Source organism: Desmodus rotundus, chromosome 5 (assembly GCF_022682495.2).
Source record: "Desmodus rotundus isolate HL8 chromosome 5, HLdesRot8A.1, whole genome shotgun sequence".
NCBI classification, from domain to species: Eukaryota; Metazoa; Chordata; class Mammalia; order Chiroptera; family Phyllostomidae; genus Desmodus; species Desmodus rotundus.
This window is the reverse complement of record NC_071391.1, coordinates 46,488,062-46,513,639: the sequence shown is the minus strand read 5'-3', so window position 1 is coordinate 46,513,639 and position 25,578 is coordinate 46,488,062. Positions and strand designations below refer to the sequence as shown.

Genomic DNA, 25,578 nt, shown 5'->3' with positions numbered 1-25,578 from the left:
CTCAGGCAGCTTACCTTCTAGAAGGGAGAAGCTGAAAACCATACACGAACCAATAGAGGTGTCAGGTAATAACAAGGGCTAGGCAGCTGAGTGTGTTTGTGGTAAGCCCTCTCAGGAGGTGACCATGTTAACTGAGATTTGAATGTCAGGAGGGGGCCCTGGAGAGATGGGGGAAGGGAGTCCAGGCAGGCGAACAGTGAGTGCAAAGGCCCTGAGGCCCGAATGAGCTGAGCTGAGGTAGAAGATAAAGAGAGGGAGGAGAGTGCGGCTTAGTGGAATGCAGGGAAGCATGAGATGAAGGACAAGCAGCTAAGGAATTTAGATCTAATTTTGGGGAGCCATTGGAGGGGTTTGAAGGGATTTGAAGCAAGGGAATTTGCTTTTGTTTTTTTTAAGGATACATTTATTGAAGCTGGGGACAGTGAAACAAGGAAGGGCTTAGCATAGAGGAAGCAACAGGAGAGCCCAGGCTGGGCTGCCTTAGCTCCCTGGGAAGTCAGAGAAAAGGGGTCTTTGGGGAAAGTTTCAGGGGACCAGCCTGGGGCAAGCTGCCTGAAGCCCATTGCCTTAGAGTTTAGGAGATGCATGTCTGTGAAGAAAAAAGTTGGGGTTGGGGGAGGAAAAGGAAAATGCTTCTGGCTACTCCCCAGAGGAGGAGCACACGTGTGGAATCTGCATTTTTAAAAAATTGATTTTAGAGAGACGAATGGGGGAGAGAGAGATTGCCATTCCACCCACCTGTGCATTCATTGGTTGATCTCGAATGTGCCCTAACCGGATCTGCCGAGCAGCTGGCAACCTTTTAATATCAGGGTGGTGGAAGATGCTCTAGCCACCAGGGCGGGAATTTGCATTTTAAAGAGACCGCTGTGGCTGGGCTGTGTGGAGAGTGGCCTGCAGGGAGCCGAGATTGACAGTAGGAGCCCAGTGGCTGATTGCTGGACTCAGCCCTGTGGTGCAGGCAGCAGTGACACATGGCTGGTTTTGGGAGGTGTGTGGGGCGGAGCTGCAGGCCTAGGCCCTGAGTCCTGCCTGTGGCCTCTCCCTGCTTGCCCCTGGATGAGCACTGGGGGTCGGGTGGGGGAGGACGGGAGTGCTGCCTGAGGGAGAGGGCCGGAGGACCCAGCCTAGCCTTTGCCCACAGGGGAGCACCGCGGCATGGGCGCTGGCATTTCCAAGGTGCGGAGTCTGAAGATGGACAGGAAGGTGTGGACGGAGACACTCATTGAGGTGAGGGGGCCCCGCTTGGCACCTGTGTTTGGGGTCCAGCTGCTGTCTGGCCCCTCTCCCCCATCTCACAGACACTAGCACCCTAGAACTAGAAGAGACCTTTGGGATCATGTAGTGGGTGTGGATTTTGGAAAAGCCAATTTTTGGCAAAATCAGCAAACTGGCCAGTGAGCTAAGGATGTTTTTACAGTTTTAAAGGGTTGTTTCAAAAAAGGGTAAAAAGACTATTCAACAGAAATTTTGTGTCCTGCAAAACCTAAAACTTACTTCATTTCATCTCTACTCACATGTGCCAGTGTGTTTAGTACGCGAATATGTATGTTTAGGGGCACACACTCATACGTGCACTTTGTGCGGGGCCCCAGGCCCGGCTACAGGGAGTAGTTGCAGGGGAGGGCCTGCATCAGGCAGCCGGCCCAGGGCCTTCCTGCGGCCCCAGCCGGCGCCAAGCTGGTTGACTGTCACACCCCCTGTGAGTTAGGGTTGGAGCTCCCGGTGTACAGATGTGGACACTGAATCCCAGGGAGAGAAAATGACTTGGCCGAAGTTACAGAGTGAGTCAGTAGCGGCAGGGGCTGTTTTTGCTCTTTTCTCCTCTGTGACCCTAGCACCCCACACGGACCTGACAAAGAGGCAGTGGTAGTGGGGGGGCAGGAAATGGCGGTGGAACAGATAACCAGCAGAGTGAAAGAATGAATAAACTAGTATCCTGAGTGCTAGACCCCTGCACTTCTGTGGAGTCTGCCCCTGCCCCTCTTCCCCTGCAGGAGCCCAGCTGATGATCGTAGGGCTCAGTCTTGTAGCGCCAGGAACAGGGGTATGTGGCTGGATTCTGGGGCATATGGGGGTGGAGCTGCAGGCCCAGCCCCATGGAATGTCCTAGAGGAATATCAGGGAGGGGAGCCGATTCCAAAACCCCTGCCCACCCCATTGGCTGACAGGTTAGTCACCACCCCCAAGATGTGGTAGTCTCAGGAATACAGAGTTCCAGATGTGGGACTGGGTGGGAAAACAGCAAGTCCCCTGACCAGGTGCCAGGCCTGGGGTGTTCACCTGTCAGACTCTCTGCCTCCCGGCCTGTCAGTGAGCTGAGGAACTGGGCTCAGGTCTGGAGTTGATGAGGGAGCACCCAAGGCCACTGACAAGCAGGCTGCCCCTCAGCTTCTTTGCTGGGAAAGTGGGCTAGTGGCCTGGCTTCTCAGCCATAAAGTTTTGTAGGGCATGGGGCCCCTGGTCATAGGCTGCCTCTAACCTCTTGCTGACATCCACAGCTCTTCTTACAGCTGGGCAATGGTGCTGGGAACCGCTTCTGGGCAGCCAGTGTGCCCCCCAGTGAGGCCCTGCAACCCAACAGTAGCCCTGGTGCCCGGCGGCGCCACCTGGAGGCCAAATACCTCGAGGGCAAGTACCGCCGCTACCACCCACTCTTTGGCAACCAGGAGGAACTGGACGAGGTCAGCTCATTGGGCCCTTTAAGAGCACCCTCTTTTCCCTACACTTTCTGCACCCTTTGAGACCACCTCCTTTCTTCCTGTCCCCACATTCCTTGCCATCACAGCCCATCTTTTCCACCAGCTCTGAGTGATGAGCTGGCCCAGAGGACAGAAGGACCCTACCTAAGCCACAAGGGAAGTTGGGGGCAAAGCAAGGAGGAGCTAAGCCTGAACCTTGGACCAAGACCATGTCCCCAGCATCTGTCTGCCTCCCTCCCCAGCTGATTCCTCTGTCTCCGCACCCTGTCCTGCTCCTTCTGTATCCTGCCAAAAGGAGTGAACTTGATGGGGATGCTATTTCCTGTCAGGCTCATGAAAAACAGCTGGCCGCTCTGGCCCACCCCCCCCTCATCCACACCCCACTCAAGATGAGGCCCCGTTTGGGCCCCAGACCCTGACAGGCTGGGAGCCAAGCCCTGGGTCCTGGCTGGCCTTGCCTGAGCAGGAGGTAGCCTGCTCCCAGGCAGGGGATGCCACTTGTGACCTCTGGTCGGCCTTCAGCCCCTCCCCCCAAGCAGCCCCCGCCCAGGCAGGCTCAGTCCAGCTAGAATCCCAGTGGGAGCCAGGCCTCCACCTCCCAGGAACCCCCAGGCGTCCAGCCCCCAGTCCAGCCCAGTTTGACTTGCCAGCTAGGAGGGGCGGCAACTCCCATTGGTCGGGAGGGCTGGGCAGGCGGTGAGGAATTCAAATGTGGGAGGAATTAGTTACAAAGCACCCCCCTCTGCCCTTGCACAAGGCAGAGGGAGCTTGAGATCCTCTAGAGAGCAAGCTTGGCAGCTCACAGGGGTCTGGGGGCTGCCAGCAGGGGTGAGACCTGGGCTGGCGGGACCCTGGCCTCAGCTGGGCAACCCCTGCCCACCCTTTCTCCCCTTGGCTTTTCTCTTCCTCCTCTCTTCTCTTTTTCTTCTTCCCTCTTTTTTCTTTCAATGTAAGATGGGCCCCCAGACCTGGGTGCCTCCTTCCTCTTCCTACCTCTCCCCCCCCGCTGCCCCCTTCCCCACTGGCCCCACTCCTGCTGGGACTGACCCTTCCTCCCTCCTCTCCCTTCCTCCCAGGCCCTGTGTGCTGCAGTCACCACCACAGACCTGGCCGAGACCCAGGCACTCCTGGGCTGTGGCGCTGGGGTCAACTGCTTCTCAGGGGACCCTGAGGCCCCCACACCCCTGGCTCTTGCAGAGCAGGCGGGGCAGACACTGCAGATGGAATTCCTTCGGAACAACCGGACCACGGGTGAGCAGCTGGTGGGACAGTCCTCCTTGAGGGATGGGGCCTCCCTGCTGCTGGGGTCTGGTCCTTTGCAGGGGATGCTGGTTGGGGGCCTGCGGGGCTGTGTATCGTCCTGTGAGGTTTGATTACATACCATAATGCGAGCTATAGCGCTATAATTGCAGCCCCTCCAGAGTCCTGGAGCAACATGTGTGTGATTGGGGGTGTTTGGGTTTGCATGTCAGTGTCTGGTGGTGCATCGGGCTTCCCCTTCATGTGCGTAGCCCTTTGTGTCTGTGTCTCTGCATCTCTCTGTGTATTTGTGGGTCCCTCCCTGACCTGCAGCGTGGGCCTTCAGTGCTGAGGGCTTGGGGGGGGGGGTTGAGTGTATCTGTGTTGCTGTGTGTGTGTTGGGGGGTGGGTGTTGCATTTCTCCGTGTGCAGGTGACCCATGAAAGCAACCCCTGCTGCTGCCCTGTCTGGGTGGGGCTCTGTCCAACGCAGACTGAGTTTGGGTCATGTTTGGCTCCCACTCTTGGGGTGGGTGAGGAGGGAACAGTGGGGGTGAGTTCTGCTGGTCATGGCCCAGGGCTGGCCTCTGGGGCCACATTCTAGGGCTGAGGGTGGAGCTCCGCAGCCAGGCTCTGGGCTCAGGGCCACGGGTGGGTGGGGTGCGCTGGGCTGGAGAGAGCCCAGGTGTCCAGGGAGGCACAGGAGACCACCCAAGCTGCCTTGGGCTTTGGGACCGCTGGGAGCAAGGCTGAAGCCAGGCTGCCTCCTCAGGCTTTGCATCGTCTGGGGTAAACCTCCCTTTGGGGGTTGTTACCGAGTTTGCCCGAGGCCCCAGTCATTCTAGAGTGCTGGCTTTCTGCCTTGACAGACAGCAGGGAGAGGAGAGTGGGCTGGGCCAGGCTGGGGAGTCAAGAAGACTTCCTAGTACTGGACCTGGGCCTTGGGAGCAGGGTGGAATTTGCATTTGTGGGGAGAGGTGGAGAATGGCTGGGGCAAAATCCTGGATGTGGCAGTGAGAGCCTGAGGGTGCTAGTCAGGGGAACCGGGGCTAGTGACTCAAATGCAAGCTTGAATGCCCCACCTAGGAGGTGGGGGTGAGGAAGGCGCCCTTGGAGGCAAGCATGATCAACTATTCTCCCCCGCTTCTCAAAAGAGGTGCCTCGGCTGGATTTGATGAAGCCCCTGGAAAAGCACTACTCAATTGTCCTGCCAACTGTGAGCCACAGTGGCTTCCTCTACAAAACTGCTTCTGCTGGCAAGCTGCTGCAGGACCGCCGTGCCCGGGAAGGTGGGTGCCCAGGAAGGTGGCATTCTGGCATGGCGGCAGGGCCAGAGAAGCCAGGGCTGGCCAGGTTGGTGGGCTCACAAGGGTTCCATGTACACTCTGGCCGTCACCCTGGAGGGCTTCCTAGATATGGTCTCTGGTATACAGTTGGTACATAACAAATGGGTTGGTCAGGATGTGAGTGGGGCACAGCACTGCCTGTTTCCTTTAGACTAAGAAGCCTTTATTGAGCACCTACTGGCTGTGGACCCTGTGCTAGGTGGGCATCTGGTGTTTGGAGCCGGTAGATGCTAGGAAGTTTGAGGACTAAGCTTAAAGCACTGCCCCTCTCTTAATCTCCGCCTTCCATTTGCTCCCCAGCTTTGAGTAATTCAGTCCTTAATCCCACAAGGGCCTCCTTGTCACTTCCCCACCCTGCTGCCTCCTGGCCCGGCCCCCTCCCTCACTCTACTCCAGCCTTGCAGCCTCCTTGCTGTTTCTCAGACATGCATACTCACTCCCACCAGGGCCTTTGCGTCGCTGTGCCCTCTGCCTGAAATGCCTTTCCCCAAACACCTGCATGGTTAGTCTGTTGCTTCAGTTGGTTGTCTGTTTAAAATGTCAACCCTTAGAGACTTCATCCCCAACTATTTTATCCGAAATAGCACTCCCTATTTACCCTACTTTTACCCTACTTTCATGCCATTTATGTAACATTAATCTGTTTGTAGGTCTGTTATGGATTCCCTGAGCCCGCTGAAACCTAAGCTCCCTCTGGTCCCCACTGTAGCCCCCAGAGCCTAGAACAGTGCCTGGCACACAGTGGCACTCGGCAGATGTCTGCGGATGAAGAGTGACTGAGGCAGGGCTGGCTCTCCTCGAGGGAGCCCTGCCGGGGGGGCTGGTTTTGGGACACCGTCCTCAGAGGACAATGCCGTGTTTTCGTAGGTAGGGTGGAGAGGAGGTGTCTGCTGTGGGGATACCCCTGAGACCTGCTCACTACTTCCCTCTGTATTCCTGGATGAAGCCCTCCGACTCCAGGGAGATTTTTTTGGAGCTCTGCGGTGCATCACCTCACTACCCCTGGGGCACTGTCCAAGTCTACCTTTCTCTGGCTGATGACGTCATTTATGTAACTTCCGGAGTCATCCTTTTTGTCCTGGGTACCAGGAAGCCCTGAGCCAATGCGAAGCTCAGTGCTATGAACTAAACGGGTCTTAATGGCCTTGGCATTCTGTTCTTTTCTCCTGCCTTTCCGGGCCCAGATTCCTGTTTCTATTCCTTTATGGAATCTTCTTAAACTCCTTAGGGCCATTATAAGAAGAGATGGAGTTTTCTTTTATTATTTTTTAAAAGATTTTTATTTATTTGTTTTTAGAGAGAGGGGAAGGGAAGGAGTAGGAGAAATATCAATGTGTGGTTGCCTCTCTCATACCCCTCACAGGGGACATGGCCCATAGCCCAGGCATGTGCCCTGACTGGAAATCGAACCCGCAACCCTTTGGTTCACAGGCCCACGCTCAGTGCACTGACCTACACCAGCCAGGGCTCTTTCTAGTATTTTTTTATTGTATTTTTTTCCATTAACATTTAGTCCCCATTATACCTCCCTCCCCGCTACAATCACCACTCTGTTGTCCATGTCCATGAGTCCTTCCTTTTTGCTCAGTCCCTCCACCCCTCCCCTTCCCACCCCTCAGCCGTCATCCTGCTCTCTTTCTGTGAGTCTGTCCTGATATTCCTTGTTAGTTCAGTTTGTTCATTAGATTCCACATAGGAGTGAAAACATATGGTATTTGTCTTTCTCTGACTGGCTTATTTCATTTAGCATAATGGTCTCCAGGTCCTCCTATACTGTAGCAAAGAGGAAAAAAATTTTTTTTGCAATTGAGTAGTATTCCATTGTGTAAATGTCCCATAGTGGTTTTATCCACTCATCTACTGATGGGCACTTGGGCTGCTTCCATATCTTGGCGATTGTAAGTAACACTGCAATGAGCATAGCGGTGCTTACGTTCTTTCGAATTAGTGTTTCGGGTTTCTTCGGATGTATTCCCAGAAGTGGGATTGCTGGGTCAAAAGGCAGATCCATTTTTAATTTTTTAAGGTTATCTCCATACTGTTTTCCACAGTGGCTGCACCAGTCTGCATTCCCACCAACAGTGCAAAAGGGCTCCCCTTTCCCCATATTCTCTCCAGCACTTGTCGTTTGTTGATTTATTGATGATAGTTATTCTTACTGGTGGGAGATGATATCCCATTGTGGTTTTAATTTGCATTTCTCTGATGATTAGTGACGTGGAGCAACTTTTCATGTGTCTATTGGATACCTGTGTGTCCTCTTTGGAGAAGAGTCTATTCAAGAGGCAGAGTGTAGAGCAGTGGGTGCTTCTGGCAAAGGACGATGGGGTACAGGAGGGGGAGGGGTGCATAGAAGGCTTCCTATGGCTTTTTTAAAATTGATTTTTAGAGAAACAGCAAAAGAGAGATAAACATTGATGTATTGTTTCACTTATTTTTACATTCATTGGTTGATACTTTTTTAAAATTATATTTTATTGATTATGCTATTATAGTTATTCCAGTTTTTTCCCCTTTGCCCCCCTCCACCCAGCACCCTCCACTCCCTCAGGCAATCCCCCCACCATTGTTCATGTCCATGGGTCATGCAAATAAGTTTTTTTGGCTACTCCATTCCTATGGTGTACTTTACATCCCTATGGCTATTCTGTAACTACCTCTTTGTACTTCTTACTCACTCACCTCTTCACCCATTCCCCCACACCCCACTCCCATCAGGCAACCATCAAAACCTTCTCCATATCCATGATTCTGTCTTGTTCTTTTTGTTTGCTTAGTTTGTTTTTTAGATTCAATTGTTGCCAGATATGTATTTATTGTCATTTTATTGTTTATAGTTTTGATCTTTTTCTCAAATAAAAGTCCCTTTAACATTTCATATAATAATGGTTTGATGATGATGAACTCCTTTAGCTTTTTCTTGTCTGGGAAGCTCTTTATCTGCCCTTTGATTCTAAATGATAGCTTTGCCCTGGCTGGTGTGCCTCAGTGGATTGAGCACCAGCTTGCGAACCAAAAGGTCACCGATTCGATTCCCAGTCAAAGCACATGCTTGGGTTGCAGGCCAGGTCCCTGGTGTGGGGCACATGAGAGGCAACCACATACTGATATTTCTCTCCCTCTCTTCCTCCCTCCCATCCCCTCTGTCTAAAAATAAATAAAATCTTAAAAAAAATAAACGATATCTTTGTTCAGTAGAGCAGTCTTGGCTGTAGGTCCCTGCTTTTCATGACTTTGAACATTTCTTGCCAGTCCCTTCTGGCCTGCAGAGTTTCTTTTGAGAAATTGGCTGACAGTCTTATGGGAACTCCCCTGTAGGCAACTACCTTCTTTTGCTGCTTTTAAGATTCTTTCTTTAACTTTAACCTTTGGTATTTTAATTATGATGTGTCTTGATGTGGGCTTGTTTGCATCCATCTTGTTGGAACTCTGTGTGCTTTCTGTACTTGCCTATCTCCTTCACCAAATTAGGGACATTTTCTTTCATTATTTTTTCAAAAAAGTTTCCAATTTCTTACTCTTTCTCTTCTCCTCCTGGCACCCCTATGATGTGAATGTTGGAACACTTGAAGTTGTCCCAGGGTCTGCTAACACTATCCTTGCTTTTTGGATTCTTTTTTCTTCTTGTTCTGATTGGTTGTTTTTTGCTTCCTTATGTTCCATATCATTGATTTGATTCTCGACTTCATCCACTCTACTGTTGTTTCCCAGTAAATTGTTCTTCATTTCAATTAGTATATCCTTTGTTTCAGACTGGATCTTTTTTATGCTGCTGATGTCCTCACTAAGTTCCTTGAGCATCCTTATAACCAGTGTTTTGAACTCTGCATCTGATAAATTGCTTATCTCCATTTTACTTAGTTTTTTTTCTGGAGTTTTGATCTGTTCTTTCATTTGGGCCATGCTTCTTTGTCTCATCATTTAGGCAGCCTCTCTGTGTTTGTTTCTAAGTATTGGGTAGAGCTGCTCTGACTCCATGTCTTAGTAGTGTGGCCTAATGTAGTAGGTGTCCTGTAGGGTCCAGTGGCACAGCTTTCCCTATCACCAAAGTTGGGTACTCAAGGTGTGCTCTTTGTGTGGCTGAGTACACCCTTCTCTTGTTGAGGCTTGATTGCTGTTGGCAGATCAATGGGAGGGATTTATCCAGGCCAGTCATCTGCAAAGACTGGCTACAACCACCAATCACTAACCTCCACCCTCTGTGGAGGATCAGCTGTGCAGGGGCAGGGTGGTGGTGCTTGGACATGGTCTGTAGCTGTCTACTGGATGTGCAGGCTCTGGGTTTCCCAGGTGGTCTATGCCAAGGTCAGCCCTCACCTGTGATCTGCCTGGGGCCATTCTGCCTGAGCTATAAAGCAATGTGAGATGGCTGATCCTAGTGCTGGGCCTGGGGCCTCTTAGCAAGAGGTACAGGGACTTGGGGCTCACTGATGCTAGCTGTTGCTTTTTTCATATTATTTAGGAAGTTGTAAAGCATGAACCAAGACCAACCATTGGTATGGAAAAACCATGGTTAACAGTTTGGGCGGACCCGTGAGTTGGGTGGAACGGAGTCCTGGGGGATCTCCAGGGTGAGGCAAATAGTGTGAGCCAGGTTGATGGAGTCTCAGATATGGCACCAGCCTGCCAGCTCTGTGGCTTTGTGGGGTGAAGGTTCAGATCTCCAGGGTGAGGCAAATAGTGTGAGCCAGGTTGATGGAGTCTCAGATATGGCACCAGCCTGCCAGCTCTGTGGCTTTGTGGGGTGAAGGTTCAGAAAAGGGACAATGGCCTTTGCCCGCCTTTCTGTCTGAGAGAAACCTGTCCCTCAGCTCTTGCCTTGATGCCAGACACTTTGGTTCCTCTCTGTATGCCACTGTTGCCTTTAAGATCTGTTACCCAGTGCTGGAGCTCAGAGGGAGTAAATCTGAGTAAGTCTGTATGTGGGATCTTTAAGGGGAATGACTTGGGATTCCAGCAGTTTCTTCCACTGACTCAGGCCCTTCAGCCATAAGTTATGGGGACTTATCTTCCTGGCACTGGAACCCTTGGCTGGGGGACCTGGTGTGGGGCTGCAACTCTTCAGTCCTAAGATATCCCTCTCAAATTTTTATTTACCACATGTGGATGTGGAACCATCCTGTTCTACATCTCCACCCCCTTTACAGGTCTCAATGAATTTGGATGTGGTTTCTTTAATTCCGTAGTTGTCAGACTTTCATTCAACTTGATTTCTGGTGGTTCTGAGTGATGACTGTTATATAATTTAGTTTTAATTTTGATGTGGTTGTGTGAGGAGGGGAGTCGTCATCTTGCCTCCTGTGCCTCCATCTTAACTGGAAGTCTTTGTCTTAACTGGAACTACTCTCATCGGTTGATTCTAGTATGTGCCCTGACTGGGGATCAAATCTGTAACTTTGGTGTATCAGGACGATGCTCCAACCAACTGAGCTACTTGGCCAGGGCTCTAATTGCTTTGGACAGGGCTTGAAAGATAAACGATGTGGGGAAGGAATAGGATGAGCAAAAGCAAGGAGGTTGGGGATGTGGCCAGGAGTGGTCAAAGAGGGGGCTGGAGAGACCCAACAGGACCTTGAATGCCAGGCTGAGGGGCATAGACTTTGTCCTGAGGATAATGGAAGGGTTTGAATCAGAGGAAGGACAGAATCAGGTTTTGCTAGATCACTTTTGAATCTTGGAAGAAGCAAAGCTGCGAGAATGAAGAAGAGGCTGCTGCAGTGGTCCAGGGGAGAGGCGTGGGCTGGGTGGGTTGGCGGGGCTACAGGGAGGAGGGTGGAACGGGGTGGGGGGCTTTTGAATGAGAATGAAGAGGACATGGATCAGGTGGGTGTGGGAGCCCAGGGAGGATGCAGAGGGGGTTTTCAGGTGAGGGTGGGTGGCTCCATCATGGTTCCCCCGACCAACTTCTCCCCAGAGTTCAGCCGACGGTGGTGTGTCCTTAGCGACGGGGTCCTGAGCTACTATGAGAATGAACGGGCAGTGACCCCCAACGGGGAGATTCGGGCCAGTGAGATTGTGTGCCTGGCAGTGCTCCCTCCTGACTTCCATGGGTGAGCACCCCTGGGCCCAATCACAGACTATTATTGTTGTAAGGTCCAACCCTTCCTCCCCGGCCCCATTGGGAAAACAGGGAAACAGGCCTAGAGAGGGGCAGGACCTCCCCAGGGTCACACAGCAAACTAGGGCTCTACCGGGGCTGAACCAGTATCCTGAGGGTCTAGCCTAGGGCTTTCCCACCAACTCTTAGGGGGCCAGGTGAGGGTGCTCACAAGGATGGTCGTGGGTGGCGGGACAGAGAATACCAGCGGTGCGGAGGGCAGGGCTGGGTGGGGCGGGCCTGAATCCTGGCCTGTGTATCTGCAGCTTTGAACACACCTTTGAGGTGTACACAGAGGGAGAGCGACTATACCTGTTTGGACTGGAGAGTGCGGATCTGGTTCGTGAGTGGGTCAAGTGCATTGCTAAGGTGGGCCTGGGTTAGCAGGAGGGTATGGAGGGAGTCTTACAGGGTGTGTGGTGGGAATTCCTGGCAGATCCCATGTATCCCAGGTCCCCCAGGATGGAGGGCAGTTGACACAGTGCAGGCTCTCAGGCCAAGGGCTTACCATAATCTGCAGCACTCAGGGAGAGGTCAGGGGCCCTGTCTCAACTATGTGAGCCTTGCATACCATAGGTGCTCAATACATGTTTGATAATGAATGACAGGCATCTTAGGATGGACAGAGCTGCTCTCAGGGGGAGTGATCTCCTTGTCCTGGAGGAAGGAGGCAAGGAGCCTGCAGAGGAGAGCTCTGGCCTAGGGACTAGAGCCAGGTGCCCTCTGGGGTCCCCCGTGCTCTGAGGGCCTGTGACTCTTTCATCATTCCCTTGTTTGTTGATCGGGCATCTGTGCAGCCCTGCCGGTCAATCCTCAGAGCCCTGTGGACCCAGACGAATCAGTCTCAGCCCTGGCTCTTCAGTAGCTGCCCTGCTGGTGGGGGAGACAGATGGGGTCCAGATAGCAGCGACAGTATAATCAGGGCTACAACAGAGGGCGGAGGTGCTGTGGCACCTTGGGGACATAGAGAAGGGACATCCTTCTCTGGGGTGTGGGAAGGTTCCCCAGAGAAGGGAACATCTGAGTGGGTATGACGTGGGTCAGGATATACTCAAGTTCATTCACTCTGCTGGGTTCCACCCTGAGGAAGAGAGAGGAGGCAGCCAGGTGGGCAGAAGCCAAGGGCAGAGGTGTCTGGGCTGGCAGTGCTGATGGCTGATGCAGTCTCTGGCCTCCCCCACCAGGCGTTCGTGCCTCCCCTGGCTGAGGATCTGCTGGCCCGGGATTTTGAGCGGCTTGGGCGCCTACCTTACAAAGCTGGTTTGAGCCTACAGCGGGCCCAGGAGGGCTGGTTCTCCCTCACCGGCTCTGAGCTCCGTGCCATCTTCCCAGAGGGGACTTGCGAGGAGCCATTGCAGCTGCGGAAACTGCAGGAGCTTTGTGCGTGGGCCCCGACCTCCAGGGCACCGTATCGTGGGCTCCCATGCCCCCAGCCCCTCCCTGGAAGTCTGAATGCTACCCTGGCCTGGCCAGAAGTAGCCAACCTGCCCTCTCATGTTCTGCCCTGCCCTTGGTGGGTGGGTCCAGGGGTGTGTGTGTTCAGAGAAGCTCAGGAGGGAGCAGGTTAGGGACCATGAACAAGGCCTGGGACTCACTTCTTTCTACTGGCTCCTCCACAGCCATCCAAGGGGACAGTGAGAACCAGGTGTTGGTGCTGGTGGAGCGAAGGAGGTGAGCCTTGGACTCCCTGAGGGGCTCTGAGAAGCCTGTGGCAGTCAGACTGGCCTGGGAGGGGTGGGGCAGGGGTAGACCCTCAAGTGACTGACTGTCCTGGGCCCAGGACACTGTATATTCAGGGAGAGCGGCGGCTGGACTTCTCGGGCTGGCTGGGAGCCATCCAGAAAGCAGCTGCCAGTTCCGGGGATACACTCTCGGAGCAGCAGCTGGGAGACTCAGACATCCCAGTGATTGTGTACCGCTGTGTGGACTACATCACCCAGTGTGGTGAGCCCCCACCTACAGGCTCTGGCAGGCCCAGGGTGACATTCACCTCCTCCCCCAGAGGCCAAGCCTCACCTCCCAGAATCCCTGAGAAAGTAGCTGCTAGCCAGCCCCATGCCCCATGACCAATGCCTTAGGCCCCTCAGTTTTGCCATGCCCCCAGCTCAGCCCTGCCCCTCTCTAGGCCTGACTTCCGAGGGTATCTACCGCAAGTGTGGGCAGACTTCTAAGACACAGCGGCTGCTGGAGAGCCTGCGGCAGGATGCTCGCTCTGTGCGTCTCAAGGAGGGCGAGCAGCATGTGGACGACGTCTCTTCCGCGCTCAAACGCTTCCTGCGAGACCTGCCTGACGGGCTCTTCACTCGAGCCCAGCGCCTATCCTGGCTGGAGGCCTCAGGTGGGCCCTGAATCCTGTGTCTGGCCTGAAATCCAGGCCAGTGCCGCTGACTTGTCCATTCCTGTCTCAGCACTCTATCCCTTCCCGTTGTGTACTTGGGCCAAACATGCCCCCGTGAACAGGCGCCAGTCCTGTGCCTCCTTCCTGTTTCTCCTTCCTGTTGCCACTCCGTACATAGCTGGCAACTCCTGAGTGCCTGGTAGGACTGACCCGGAGGCATCAGGGAGTACTGTTCCCTGGGGTGACAGGCAGAACAGCCAGAGGGTTGGGATGGAGAGGTGGTTACGGGGTAGGGGCGGGCGGTCTTGACCTGATCTATCTCCCCCCACCCAGAGATTGAGGATGAGGAAGAAAAGATCTCCAGGTACCGAGAGCTCCTGGCCCGTCTGCCCCCAGTCAACCGGGCCACAGTAAAGGCCCTTATCAGCCACTTGTACTGGTGAGGAGTGATCCTGTTGGGAGGCTCTGGGGGGAGGAGGTAGAGAAGATTCTACGCCCAACCCTGCTGACTGCCTCCCCTGGGAACTGAGTGCTGACTTACGATGTGCCCTAATCCTGGACACTTGACACCTTACTTTCTGCATGTGGGAGAGTAGAGAAGGTTCCAGTTAGGGGCCAGGGGACCTTGGCCAGGTCTCCCAGTTTTCTGGCCCTACTCTTTTCAAGGGCCCAAGTCATAGCCACAAAGATCTTCCCCATTTCCCCTTAATGAGTAGTCTGCTCTGACCAGGACCTTTCCTGGGCTCACTCCAGTCACGGACCTGTCAGGAATTAGGAAGATGAGTTGGGGAAGTTCTGGGCTGGACTCCTTACTCAAAGCCTCCGTCCTTCTCTGTCCAGCGTCCAGTGCTTCTCAGACACGAACCAGATGAACACACACAACCTGGCCATCGTGTTTGGGCCCACGCTCTTCCAGACAGACGGGCAGGACCACAAGGCCGGCCGCGTGGTGGAAGACCTCATCGGCCACTATGTGGTGGTGTTCAGTGTGCGTCCCCCGCCAGTGGGAGGTGAAGGGCAGGGCGGAGCCTGCTGGGCGGCAGTGACCGTCTGCCTCTGTCCTTCCCCTCCGCAGGTGGACGAGGAGGAGCTGAGGAAGCAGCGGGAGGAGATCACTGCCATTGTAAAGATGCGTGTGGCTGGCACTGCCAGTGGGACCCAGGTGAAGGACAGGGCCTGGGGTGGGGAGCTCAGACCATCCACCTGCACCCAATTCCCAGGCATCCAGCCCTCTCTCCTTACAGCACGCCGGTGACTTCATCTGCACAGTGTACCTGGAGGAGAAGAAGGCAGAGGCTGAGCAGCATATCAAGGTGGGGGCTGGGGACCTAGAAGCCAAATGGCCAGAAGAGTCAGGCTGGGCCAGGCACAGGCTCATATGGCTGGGGGCACAGAGCTTCCATCCCAAAGGAAGCTCGGTTTGGGCCTGGCATCTGGGCTGTGCTTGGCCTGTCTCTTCCCTGCCTCCCCACCCATCTCATCAGGACCACTCAGAGACAGCCCCCTGCACCCCAAGACTCCAGAGGGCCCTGAGAGGGGTGGGCTCAGCCCCTGGATCACACAGCAGGGATGTGGGGGCAGGGGGCAGGGTAGGTTGATCTCCTCTCCTTTGTCATTGCAGATCCCAGCATCCATGACAGCTGAGGAGCTCACCCTGGAGATCCTGGATCGCAGGAGTGTGAGCGTCAGGGAGAAGGACTATTGGACCTGCTTTGAGGTCAATGAGAGGGAGGAGACAGGTGTGTGGTCACCGGCTTTGGTGCAGGACAGGGTACCAGGCTGTCCTTGTCCAGGCTGCCCCCCTACCCTGAAGTGTGGGGACCATGGCAGCGAAGGGGGTTTTGGAGACAGATGCTGCTGTCACACTGGGGTCTCAGTAATGGCAGTAACGGGGTACCAGGGGTGCCTGAGGTCACAGTTGTAGTGCTGCTGGCTGGAGAAACCGTGCAGGGGACAGATGGTGTCAGCTACGAGGATGTTTCCTCAGGGGTGAGTGACAGTGGTGTTGCCGGCAAGGGCAATGACCCTGAGTTTGGTAGTGGAATTGCAGGCAACCTTGTTGGTGGTGAAGGGGGTGGAGGGTGGCGATGGCCATGCCAGAGGGGCGGCTGGGCTGCGGGTGCAGGTAGGGGTGGTTGGGATGATGCCGTGAAGGGGCCATGGTAGTGAAGGGGGCGGGGATAAAGGCATTTCAGGGTGAAGAGTGGCCTTGACGGCAGTGAAGGGAGAGGGTCTCTCTGTTGCTTTGCTGTGTTACTTGAGAAGTGCCAAGCCCTGGGCTGGGGAGGCAGACACACAGCCCCCCCCCCCCCGCACCCCCCCCCAGCGGTTGGTGTGGTGTGGAATAGACACACCAGTCCTGTGATCACGTCGGGAAATGTACAGGTACAGCTGTGTTGGCTGCCGTGAGGCCAGGGCCACCATGCCACTGGGACTTCAGGTCTCTGGCTTCGGGTCTCTGGCTTCAGGGTCCCTGCACTAGGAAGTGAAGGAAGAAAAGGGGTTACTTGGTGAAGAGGGGGTGGCAAGTGCTTCCCGGCGGTGGGAGCATCATGGGCAAAGGCCCCGTGATGGCCAGAGGCAGCGCCCTTTCAGTGAGCGTGATGTCAGAGCAGTGAGGGGCTGCGGCATGCAGTGGGGCTGGGATGCAGAGGCGGGCAGAGGCGGCCGCTTGGTGCCTGGGCCCTGACAACAGTGTGAGGTCAGGGTAGGGCTAGTGGTCAGAAGTGGAGAAAGACGGGAGAGGGGCTGAGAGCACAGGCAGGGGACCGCTTCAAAGGCCATGGTACTCGTCTGAGGAGAAGAGGGCAACATGGCTGAGGGGGCAGCGCTGGAGACAGACAACAGCACGAGATTCGACCTGTGGAGGGAGGCTGCAAGCGAGGGGGGGTGCTGTGGGGCTGGGGTGGCCTGGTGGGGGGTGTGGAGTCCCCCCCTGAGGACAACAGGAAAGCTCGCCTGCTTGGCGTCGGGCGCTGGGCTGGAGCGGTGTTGGCTCCAGCAGGACGTGTGCTGCCGGGGGCTCGGGTGTGGGATCGTGCTGCTGGCACGAGTGGGTGGTGCGCGGGGACATGTAGGTGGTGTGTGTCTCTGTGGCAGCCTCTGCTGCCGGGCCACGTGGCCCTGGTGACAGGGGGTGTGACCTCCCCCCAGAGCGCCCCCTGCACTTTGCGGAGAAGGTGCTGCCCATCCTGCACGGCCTGGGCACAGACAGCTACCTGGTGGTGAAGAAACACCCGTCCATGGAGGCCATGCTGCTGTACCTGGGTAGGTGCTGCGCCAGGCGGGTGCTGTGCCCGGGTGGGTGCTGTGCCGGGGAAGATGGTGCCTGCAGGGCCAGGCAGGCTGCTGAGTCCCTGCATTCAGAGCCAAGGCAGAACTTGGTGGTGCCAGGGAAGAGCAGCTCGCGCAGCAGGTGTCAGCCCTGTAGGTTTCTTCAGAGATCGGGGCAGGATGGGGCACTTTCTTCCACCTTGGGACTCTACCCTGGATGTCGGGCCCATGGGTGAAGGGTTGGTGTAGTCCATGCCCACTCCAGCGTCCCCCCAGCCAGCCATGTGGGCGACACCAAGCACGGCATGATGAAGTTCCGAGAGGACCGCAGTCTCCTGGGCCTGGGCCTGCCCTCAGGGGGCTTCCACGATCGCTACTTCATCCTCAACAGCAGCTGCCTGCGGCTCTACAAGGAGATCCGGGTAAGTGGCCCCGCTGGGTCCTACCTTGCGATGGGCACCTGCACCTGAGTGCGCAGACACCCACGCACGGAGGCTCCCTTGGGTTTGCCAGTGGGGGCATCCCTGTGGGGGGTCTTGGGCCAACACAGCAGTGGGGAGAGTTGAAGATGTCCAGGGATGTATGTGCTGTGGCCCAGGGTGGCCGCCCTGCTCTGTTCTGTAGACCCACTAGGTGCTGGTACCTGGATGCCATCAAATCAGGCTCATGCCTTCCCACCTGTGCCTGTGCCTTATGGCACGCACAAGAACATGCTACATGGCGGCAGCCCACGCTGTGGCTCATGCGTGTCTTGCTGCTCTCAGGCCATACCCCTCTCAGCCCACTCTGTCCACATGCTGGGCGTCTTCCCAGAGCAGGCTCCGTCCTGGCACCTTTCCCCAACATCTTTTGCACACACGTGCCACATCCTGCCACGCCCCACACCACACACCGTCTGGCTCTAGACCGGGGCCTCCTTCTTCTGTAACCCTGATCCTCTATCAAACAGAGCCAGAGGACGTGGAACGGGGTCCCTGAGACCGTGAGTAGCTGTGGGCCAGCTGCCAGCTGCCTTACACCTCCTGGGGGCCAAGGGAGCCTGGTGGGAGCGTAGGGACGCAGCCAGAGCTCCGGGCATCTCCAGGCGTGGTTCCCTGCCCCCTTGCCTGTCAGCACTGGCCCCACCCTGGGGCTTGTGGCCTAGGCTCCTGCCCTTCATCCCCAAGTCTGTCCCAAAGTCCTTTCCCCGAGGTGGGAGCCCCCATCAATACGATGCTCTAGAATTTTCCAAAGGACTCAGTTTGGCGGCTGTGGGGCCACTAACAGAGGCTCCCAGGTTTGAATTAGAGTATTGATCCTCATCTCCTGTTGCCTCTGGCCACCCTCTTTTTAACCCTGGAGAGAATTCCAGGGTTATCGGAATGTCCTTTCCACTGTCCTGACCCTAAAATGCCCGGGTGGGGCTGCAGAGGCCGTGGTCGCCAAGCCTGTTCGCCTCCCTGGCCAGCCCTTGTTTGCATGCCCCTGGGAGAGGAGAGCTCGTCCAATCCTGCCCTGGGGCTGCCCTCGACCTACAGTGGTGCTTCTGCCTGGGAGAAGGTCCTCCCTGAGATTCAGCTGAGAATGTGACACCCTGTGGGTCCCAGCTGTGCCTCGGGGGCCACAGGGCATAGATGCCCTGCAGAGACAGACAGCAGAAATGTGTTCCCAAGCCCAGAGGCCTAGCCTGAGCTCCCACAGCCTCCCCTACCAGTGTCTCCAGCCCTTCCTGCCCTCTCATCTCCTGAGAACATGTGGACAGGCCTGGCTGCCATGGAGGAAGCAGAGCAGATAGAACAGACCCTCGCCTCCCTTTCTTTGCATATTATACCTCTATTAATGCAGCCTGGGCTTCTGCTGACCGTTGGGGGAATGCCTCCTCTTCTATCCTTTGTCTCCTTCTATGATCACACCCTTACTTCTGGCTCTGTCCACACCCTCCCCCCAATCAGTCCCCCTTGGTTCTGGGATATTATTTCCCTGACCCCCTCCCTCTAGGGTCACTAGCCCCTTGGAGCTGACCAAGCCCATGAGTGTGGATAGGGAGGGAGGATGGCTGAGGTACCTGGGAAGCAACAGCTGATCCCTTGGAGTAGGGGGGAGAAGGCCGGAGAGCTACAAAAAGGATACATGTAATGTTTGTTAAACCAGGCTTGGGGAACTACCCTTCACCTACTGGGACATACAGTCTCACTACTGCCCTGGGAGGAGGGGTATTGTTCCTGTTTCACAGGCTTTGAGTGACGTGGCTGAAGCCGTCTCTAGCTTAGGCTGGGATTCAGACCCAGATTTGTGAGCATCAAAGCTTGAGCTTTTTATTCCTTGAAGTATAAGAATCAAGGACTCCGCAGCAAGGGGCTGACAAGTGCAGGGGTGGGTGGTGCCCTCCCCACTGGCAGCCAGCGCCTCAGGCCTGACAGAAGCCACAGGAAGGAGTGTTTTGGCTCCTGGGATGCTGGTAGTTTTGGTATTTGCTGGTTTATGGAACAACAGAACAGAATAATTGGGACAATCCCCACCGTTCAGGATATGTGAACCCTCACTTTGTCCTGGGAGTCTCCTATTCTTAAAGACCCTCAGGCCTCTGGGAAAGGCACATTCTAGAAAGATGTTGGTTCCAGCAGATGCCTTTGATCATCAAAGGGTGAACTTCCTTCTCTGCTAGTGACCTCAGACCTCAGAGATGCTGGAAACACGAGCCAGTTGATTAGAAAAGAACTCCTTGGGGACCAAAGAAGATTGCATTGATTAAGGGTCCCCTTGCCCCGCCAACCCCGCTCAACCTTCCCGTCTCAGCCATGCACATGCCATGCTCACACATGCTCCATCCATGCACACGGGAGCTGGAGGAAGCCGAGGCCTGGGGTGGTTTTTCAGATCCTCGAGGAGCCACAGCCCAGGTTGCATTCCTCAATTCCCACAGTGCTCTCCACTCCCCGACTGGAACCGGCATTCCTGTCACGCCCACGGGCCTGTTCCTCTCACTCTTGATTGACTTTACTCCTTGCCTCTGCTTCAAGTCCCCTGGCACCCACAGCCTGCGCCTGAAGCCCACGTTCCGTTCAGTTCCCTCCCCTGCTGCCTTCCGCACCTGCGGCCTTTAGCCCGCGCCCTTTCCTCTGTTGTGCCCGCGGCCTGGGGCCGCAGCCAGTTCCTCCCACAGCCTGTCTCAGTCTCGCCATTCCCGCTGCATGCTTTTTTCGAACGTGCAGTCTGATTTTTCCAGCGCTCTCAGCCTCACTTCCCTGCCTGCGCCTAGGTTTCTTCCTTGGTGCGTCTCCCCACACCTTGTGTCTCCCATGTCTGCAGCCTGATACCCCTCCCTGCCGCCCAGTTTCCTCCCTGCCTACAGCCGGGTTTGTCCCAGGACCTCTTGGGCACATGACCATCGTCAGGTCAGCTGCCATGTGCAGGAGACATAGGGGGGCTCTATCAGTGCCTTGGTCATTGGGGGGGTGGGGGCAAAAGCAGGGTGCAGTCTCCATGGATTTCTAGGCAACCCATCCTTTCGTGACCTCACAGGGAGCCCGCCAGCTCCTGAAATTCTCCACCTCCCTGGCCCGCCCCTCGTTCCTTTTCTGTCCTTGCTGAGGAGCCATGCCTGGGGGGCCCAGGAGCAATGGTGGGGAACATAGTGGAGATGGCTCAACCTTTGACCCCCAGTTCTGGTTGTAAGTGAGTCCCCCTACCCTGCCATTCACCCCGGCACCACTGCTGGCTCCGAGGTGCCTGGTGGGGGCAGGGCTTCAAGCAAGTGGGTCCCAGAGCAGGGGGAAGGCTCATTAGCTTGACCTCCAACCAACCTCTTCCTTGGTGGGGGGTCATTGCTCCCATCCCCCTGCCTCTGAGCCAGCCTGCTCCTTCGAAGCTCAGACCCATGTGTGGAGGTGGGGGCCAGAAGTGAGAGCATGTCGGTGATCTGGTGCCCCTCCCCAGTACAGTGGGCTCTCACTTCCTGCCCTAGACCATCGGGAAGTTCTTCCTTTGGTCTACCAAAGGGCTGTTCTGCTTCAGCTTGAGTCATTAGTCTTCCCCTCATGGAACCAAAGAGCTAGTCACTGCTGGCTCCACAGCTTTCTGTTCACACAGTCAACCCTGGAGCCTCCGAGGGGCAGGGAGAGGGGGAGGGATATAACCTGAGACACGCAAGCAACCAGCCGAAGTTCCCCGGTGTCACACTAGTGCAGTTTGGCGCCAGAGGGTGACGCGCAGACTGCTGCCTCAGGGACTGGGCCTCACGGCCGTGCTCCCAGGGGCTCGGCTGCCGTGGGGACCGAGGGTTGACTGTCTGATGCTGCTGCAGGGCGAGAGGCCTGGGGGCTTCACTGGGCTAGAGTGTGAGTGGGGAGGGCTTGGTCAGGAAGGCTTCCTGGCGCTGGGATGCAAAGGGGGCTGGGTGAGGCAGGAGGGAGGCAGGTGCCTCGTAGGAAAAGTGCCCTAAGTCCACCGTGACTGACCGAAGTGCCTTCTCCCTCCAACCTCTCCCGCCCCCAGAGTCACCGCCCTGAGAAAGAGTGGCCCGTGAAGAGCCTCAAAGTCCACTTGGGAGTGAAGAAGAAACTCCGGCCGCCCACCTGGTGAGCTAGACCCGGGGAGACAGGTCTGCCTCTGGGGCCTGTGGGGACAGCTGGGGGAAGGCTCATCTGGGGGCTTTGACCTTGACGGGTTGGTTCAGTGGTTCTGAAGGTGCGGTCTCCCAGACCAGCAGCATCAGCGGCACAGAGAAACACATGAGAAAGTCAGCTTCTGGGGTACCACCCAGACCTGCGGACTTGTGGCTCCGGGGGTGGGGCCGGCTGTCTGTGCCGGAACAAGCCGCTCAGGGAACTCAGATGATTGCTCCTGTTTGGGAGCCGCTGGCCTGTATTGAAACCGTCACTGACTGACTCTGAGGCCTTTCCGTGCCTCACTTACCATGTCTGCAGAGTGGGGAAAATAACAGTACAGTTGTTTTAAAGGGTGGTTTTATGTATGAAAAAAGTTGAGAAGTGATACATAGCCATTATTGTTGTTATTAGTTTAAGGACCCACCAGGCTTGGTGTTCTAACTTTCTCCTCTCAAATGCGGGCTGTGTGTGGTTTTATCTGAGGGACTAGGGCAGGCCTGGGATGGGGTGGGGTGGGGGAGCCCTGGGCCTGGGAGGCTGTGAGGAAGGTAGGGGCTGTGAGAGGAGAGGCAGTAGCCCTGAGCTCTGCCCCCAGCTCTGCCTCATGCTTCTGGGCTCTGTCCCGGGAACCTGGGCTGTGAGACCTCCAGGGTCTGTCCAGTGACCCATCACCGTTCCTCTGCAGCTGGGGCTTAACTGTGGTGCATGAGACAGAGAAACACGAGAAGCAGCAGTGGTGAGCGAGGGCCCCGTCTTGAGACCCCAGGCCTAGGAGAGGTGGTAGCCCCTTCCCCCTGAGTGGGTCCCCCACTGTCCAGATCTGTGCCATGCCCTGAGACCCTGGGCTGGGGAGATGGGCAGGGTGTTCCCTGCGTAGCCGGGCCCCTGGCGGCACCCAGACCCAAGCCTCGCCTGCAGGTACCTCTGCTGTGAGACGCAGATGGAGCTCCGGGAGTGGTTCGCCACCTTTCTCTTTGTGCAGGTACCGGGTGCAGAGTACAGGGGTGGGGTGTGGGCGGGGTCCCGAGGAGGCACTCCTTGTGGTGGATGGAATGTTTGCTGCTTCACTGTTCAGGCTACCAGTTGCTTCAAGGAAATTTTGAGTTGCTTTTAATTCATTTTGTTTGTTTGTTTTTTTACTCATTGAACCCTTCCCTGTGCCCACTCTGGCCCATCCCAGAGCCAGGCGTGCTAGAAACAAAGGGTGCAGACCCCTGCCTTTGGTTGGGTGCATGGGGAAGGCATTAGGGAGAGGGTGTCATGGGGAATGGGGGAATGTTCAAGCAAAGGTAGGGGGTGGGGCTGGCTTCTAGGCAAAGGGGATACTTTACTCAAAGGCGTGGCAAGAGAGCTGCAGATTGTCTGATGGGGCGTAGAGGGAGAAGGCAGGCTCTGGAAAGGGGGTCGGAAGGAAAATATCAAAGACCCTTAAAGGTCATGCTGGGGAAGTAGAACTTGACCTTGTCGGCAGTTTTAAGGGAGAGTGTTAAGTGAGAAAGAGTGGTATGTAGGTTTGAGTTTGAGGGTGCATTCTGGGTGTGGCGAACGGGGGAGGATGGACATTTGGGCCGAGGATGGACATTTGGGCCGAGCCTGGACATGAGGAGGCCAACGAGGGGGCTGCCCCAGCGAGCCAGGCGGGAACAGCCCGGGGACTTGGAGCAGGGCCAGAGGGGTCGGACTTAAAACAGAGGTTTTTATGTGAGAGCTCAGAATTGTTTAGGGAGAAGGGAGACAGGAGCATTCCAGGGCCTGGGCTGAGTCCTTTCAGTAGTCAAGGTCTAAAGGGAAACAGTAGCTTCGGCACTTTTCTCGGCTCCCGGTGAAAGGAGGCAGGCTCTTTCTCAGTGCTGCATTCCTGGAGCGGCGTCTGTGGGCAGGAGAGGACAGTTGTTGGGTAACACAACTGGCCGGTTGGCCAGGGATACAGTCATTTCTACTAACAGCTGCTTCTCATATCGGCTGGGATCAAAGCTGAGGGTGTCACCTCGGATCGCAGCTGGAGTCATTTCTGGGAAGGGAGGGTGGGTCTGGAGCTCAGTGTGTGGGCTGAGGCTGAGCCCAGGTCCCAGTGCCCCTCTTCTCCCCTCCCCCAGCACGATGGCCTGGTGTGGCCCTTGGAGCCCTCACGCGTGTCCCGGGTGGTGCCTGAGGTCCGGCTGGGCAGCGTGTCGCTGATCCCCCTCCGTGGCACTGAGAACGAAATGCGCCGGAGCGTGGCCGCTTTTGCTGCAGACCCTCTTTCTGTGAGTGGCTCTCCATCCCTATGGTTGGGGGCTGGGGTCTTGGCTGGAGCCCGCCTTTCACCTGACTCACCTACTCACTCTTTGCTTCTCTGAATGCTCTCGGACCCTTCCCTCTGTCCTCACAGGAGTCCTGACAGGCCCCTTTGGTTCACATGGTCATGGGAGTCCCCTGTGCACCTGGCGCCTGGCGCCTGTGAACCTTCACGAAGTGCTCGTGAAGTCTGGGCTTCTGTGTCTCCCTACAGCTCCTCAGAAACGCGTGAGTGCAGCAGCCAGCCCCTGGCTCTGGGATTCTGCTGCCTGGAAGCCTTCCTGTTCAGACGCCCTCATGCCCTGCATGTGTGCTGTGAGCCAGCAGGGCACATGAGGAAGCGGCACCCCCACATTCCACATCCAGACTGCAGCACGGGGTTCCCTGGCTGAGGAGCTGGGGCAGCAGGATCTGCCTGAGGAGGAACCCTTCACCTGCTCTGTCCAGTTGTCAGCCCCCCTGGCCTGGTCTGCCCTCCACCAGGGTCACCCACCCTGAGTTTGAGAGGTTGGAGAGATGGGCATCAGTTGGGAACTCTGGGGGAACACCGTCCTTTCAGAGGCTCAAGGCTCTGGGGCCCCCGCTGGAAGGGAGCCCACCCCCTTGCCACAAACCCCAGAACAGTAAAAAGCGGATGCTCGAAAGGAACACTCAGCTGGGATGAGAAAGGGCTCTTGGGTAATTTTCTACAGGGCCAACAATGGACTTTGGGGACTTTGGCCCACCTTCTGGTCTGGGCTGCCTGGAAGGGCCCAGGTTGCCTGGTGCCCCTTCCCCACTTTGGGGACCTTTTGATAATATAAATATATCTGTATATTTTATTCTATGGTGCTGTGAGGCCTGTGATTGCTTGGGGGTTTCCAGTGTGGGAAGAGGTCTGGAGGCCCAGGGGCGAGTACTGGTTCTCCGAAGCCCCAGGACCTGCTGTGCTGCCTCTAGGCCCTGAGCTGCTCAGCCACTCTCCCCTGCCCCAGGCAGAGCCATAGCCTGACTCCACGCCAGCCCCTCTGTGCTCCTGTGCGGCTGGGTGGGGAGTGCCCGTCCTGAACCAACCGGGACAGACCTACATCTGGACTGAGCCCCTTGTTCCTGAGCAGGAACCTGAGTGTGGCGTGTCAGTGACTCGGGCAGCCCCTCACCAGCTCCTCTGAGACCCAAGGTCACAGGGTCACAGGAGTTTTATTAAATTAGGAAGAACAGCCTCGTGTTACTCTTGGCCCTTGTGCCTGCCCTTCCAGAGAGGTCCCTGCCTTCCACTGGAAGCTGCCCTCACTAGGGGCTACCTGGTCATTTCCTCCGAGAAGGCAAGGCCCTGGCAAATGGAGCTATTCAGAGATGGATTTGGGACTCCCTGGGAAGATGCCAGACACCACATTTCTGCCTCTGCTTTGTCTCATTACCAGCCTCTCTCCAGGGGCCCGGAGCGCAGACAGGCTGACCTCCCAGCCTCAGTCTCAGCCAGTGGGGCTCAGCAAAGAGCTGGAAGGTGGGTCACATGACCTCTGACTCATGTGACTCAGCTCTGTAAGGAGGCCTGGGTGCAGATCCTGGGAACCTGGGATCCAGGTTTCTTGTTTCTTGAGAAGGGGAGGTGGACACCAGGAGACCAGAATGGGTCCCCTGGCCAGTCCCCTTAGGCTGGGCCTAAGCCCCTTGAGTCTCCGACTCTTGTCCTGTCCTAGGTGGGCTTCTCCAGGCCAGGCTGACCTTCCACCTACAGG

At 56.1% G+C, this 25,578-nt stretch overlaps 1 protein-coding gene across 14 annotated transcripts in view; it reads left to right on the top strand.

Moving 5' to 3' along the window:
• Positions 1-24,683, top strand: part of ARAP1 (ArfGAP with RhoGAP domain, ankyrin repeat and PH domain 1) — a 66,840-nt gene extending 42,157 nt beyond the window's left edge. For 11 of the 14 annotated variants that reach the window (XM_053924249.1, XM_024572638.3, XM_045181867.2 and 8 more), the window contains 23 exons: positions 1,145-1,230; positions 2,502-2,684; positions 3,779-3,953; positions 5,095-5,229; positions 11,201-11,336; positions 11,650-11,752; positions 12,568-12,763; positions 13,003-13,054; positions 13,164-13,327; positions 13,509-13,721; positions 14,055-14,160; positions 14,562-14,709; positions 14,797-14,883; positions 14,966-15,034; positions 15,343-15,460; positions 16,875-16,988; positions 17,271-17,416; positions 17,944-17,976; positions 21,468-21,550; positions 22,266-22,316; positions 22,499-22,562; positions 23,677-23,826; positions 24,072-24,683. In XM_053924249.1, the coding sequence (XP_053780224.1) occupies positions 1,145-1,230; positions 2,502-2,684; positions 3,779-3,953; positions 5,095-5,229; positions 11,201-11,336; positions 11,650-11,752; positions 12,568-12,763; positions 13,003-13,054; positions 13,164-13,327; positions 13,509-13,721; positions 14,055-14,160; positions 14,562-14,709; positions 14,797-14,883; positions 14,966-15,034; positions 15,343-15,460; positions 16,875-16,988; positions 17,271-17,416; positions 17,944-17,976; positions 21,468-21,550; positions 22,266-22,316; positions 22,499-22,562; positions 23,677-23,826; positions 24,072-24,089 (2,630 nt within the window). In that variant the 3' untranslated portion in view covers positions 24,090-24,683. Of the gene's footprint in view, positions 1-1,144; positions 1,231-2,501; positions 2,685-3,778; positions 3,954-5,094; positions 5,230-11,200; positions 11,337-11,649; positions 11,753-12,567; positions 12,764-13,002; positions 13,055-13,163; positions 13,328-13,508; positions 13,722-14,054; positions 14,161-14,561; positions 14,710-14,796; positions 14,884-14,965; positions 15,035-15,342; positions 15,461-16,874; positions 16,989-17,270; positions 17,417-17,943; positions 17,977-21,467; positions 21,551-22,265; positions 22,317-22,498; positions 22,563-23,676; positions 23,827-23,951 lie in introns of all 14 variants that reach the window. The other 3 variants (XM_053924248.2, XM_053924251.1, XM_053924247.1) reach the window with 2 other exon arrangements.
• The last annotated feature ends 895 nt before the right edge of the window (positions 24,684-25,578 follow it).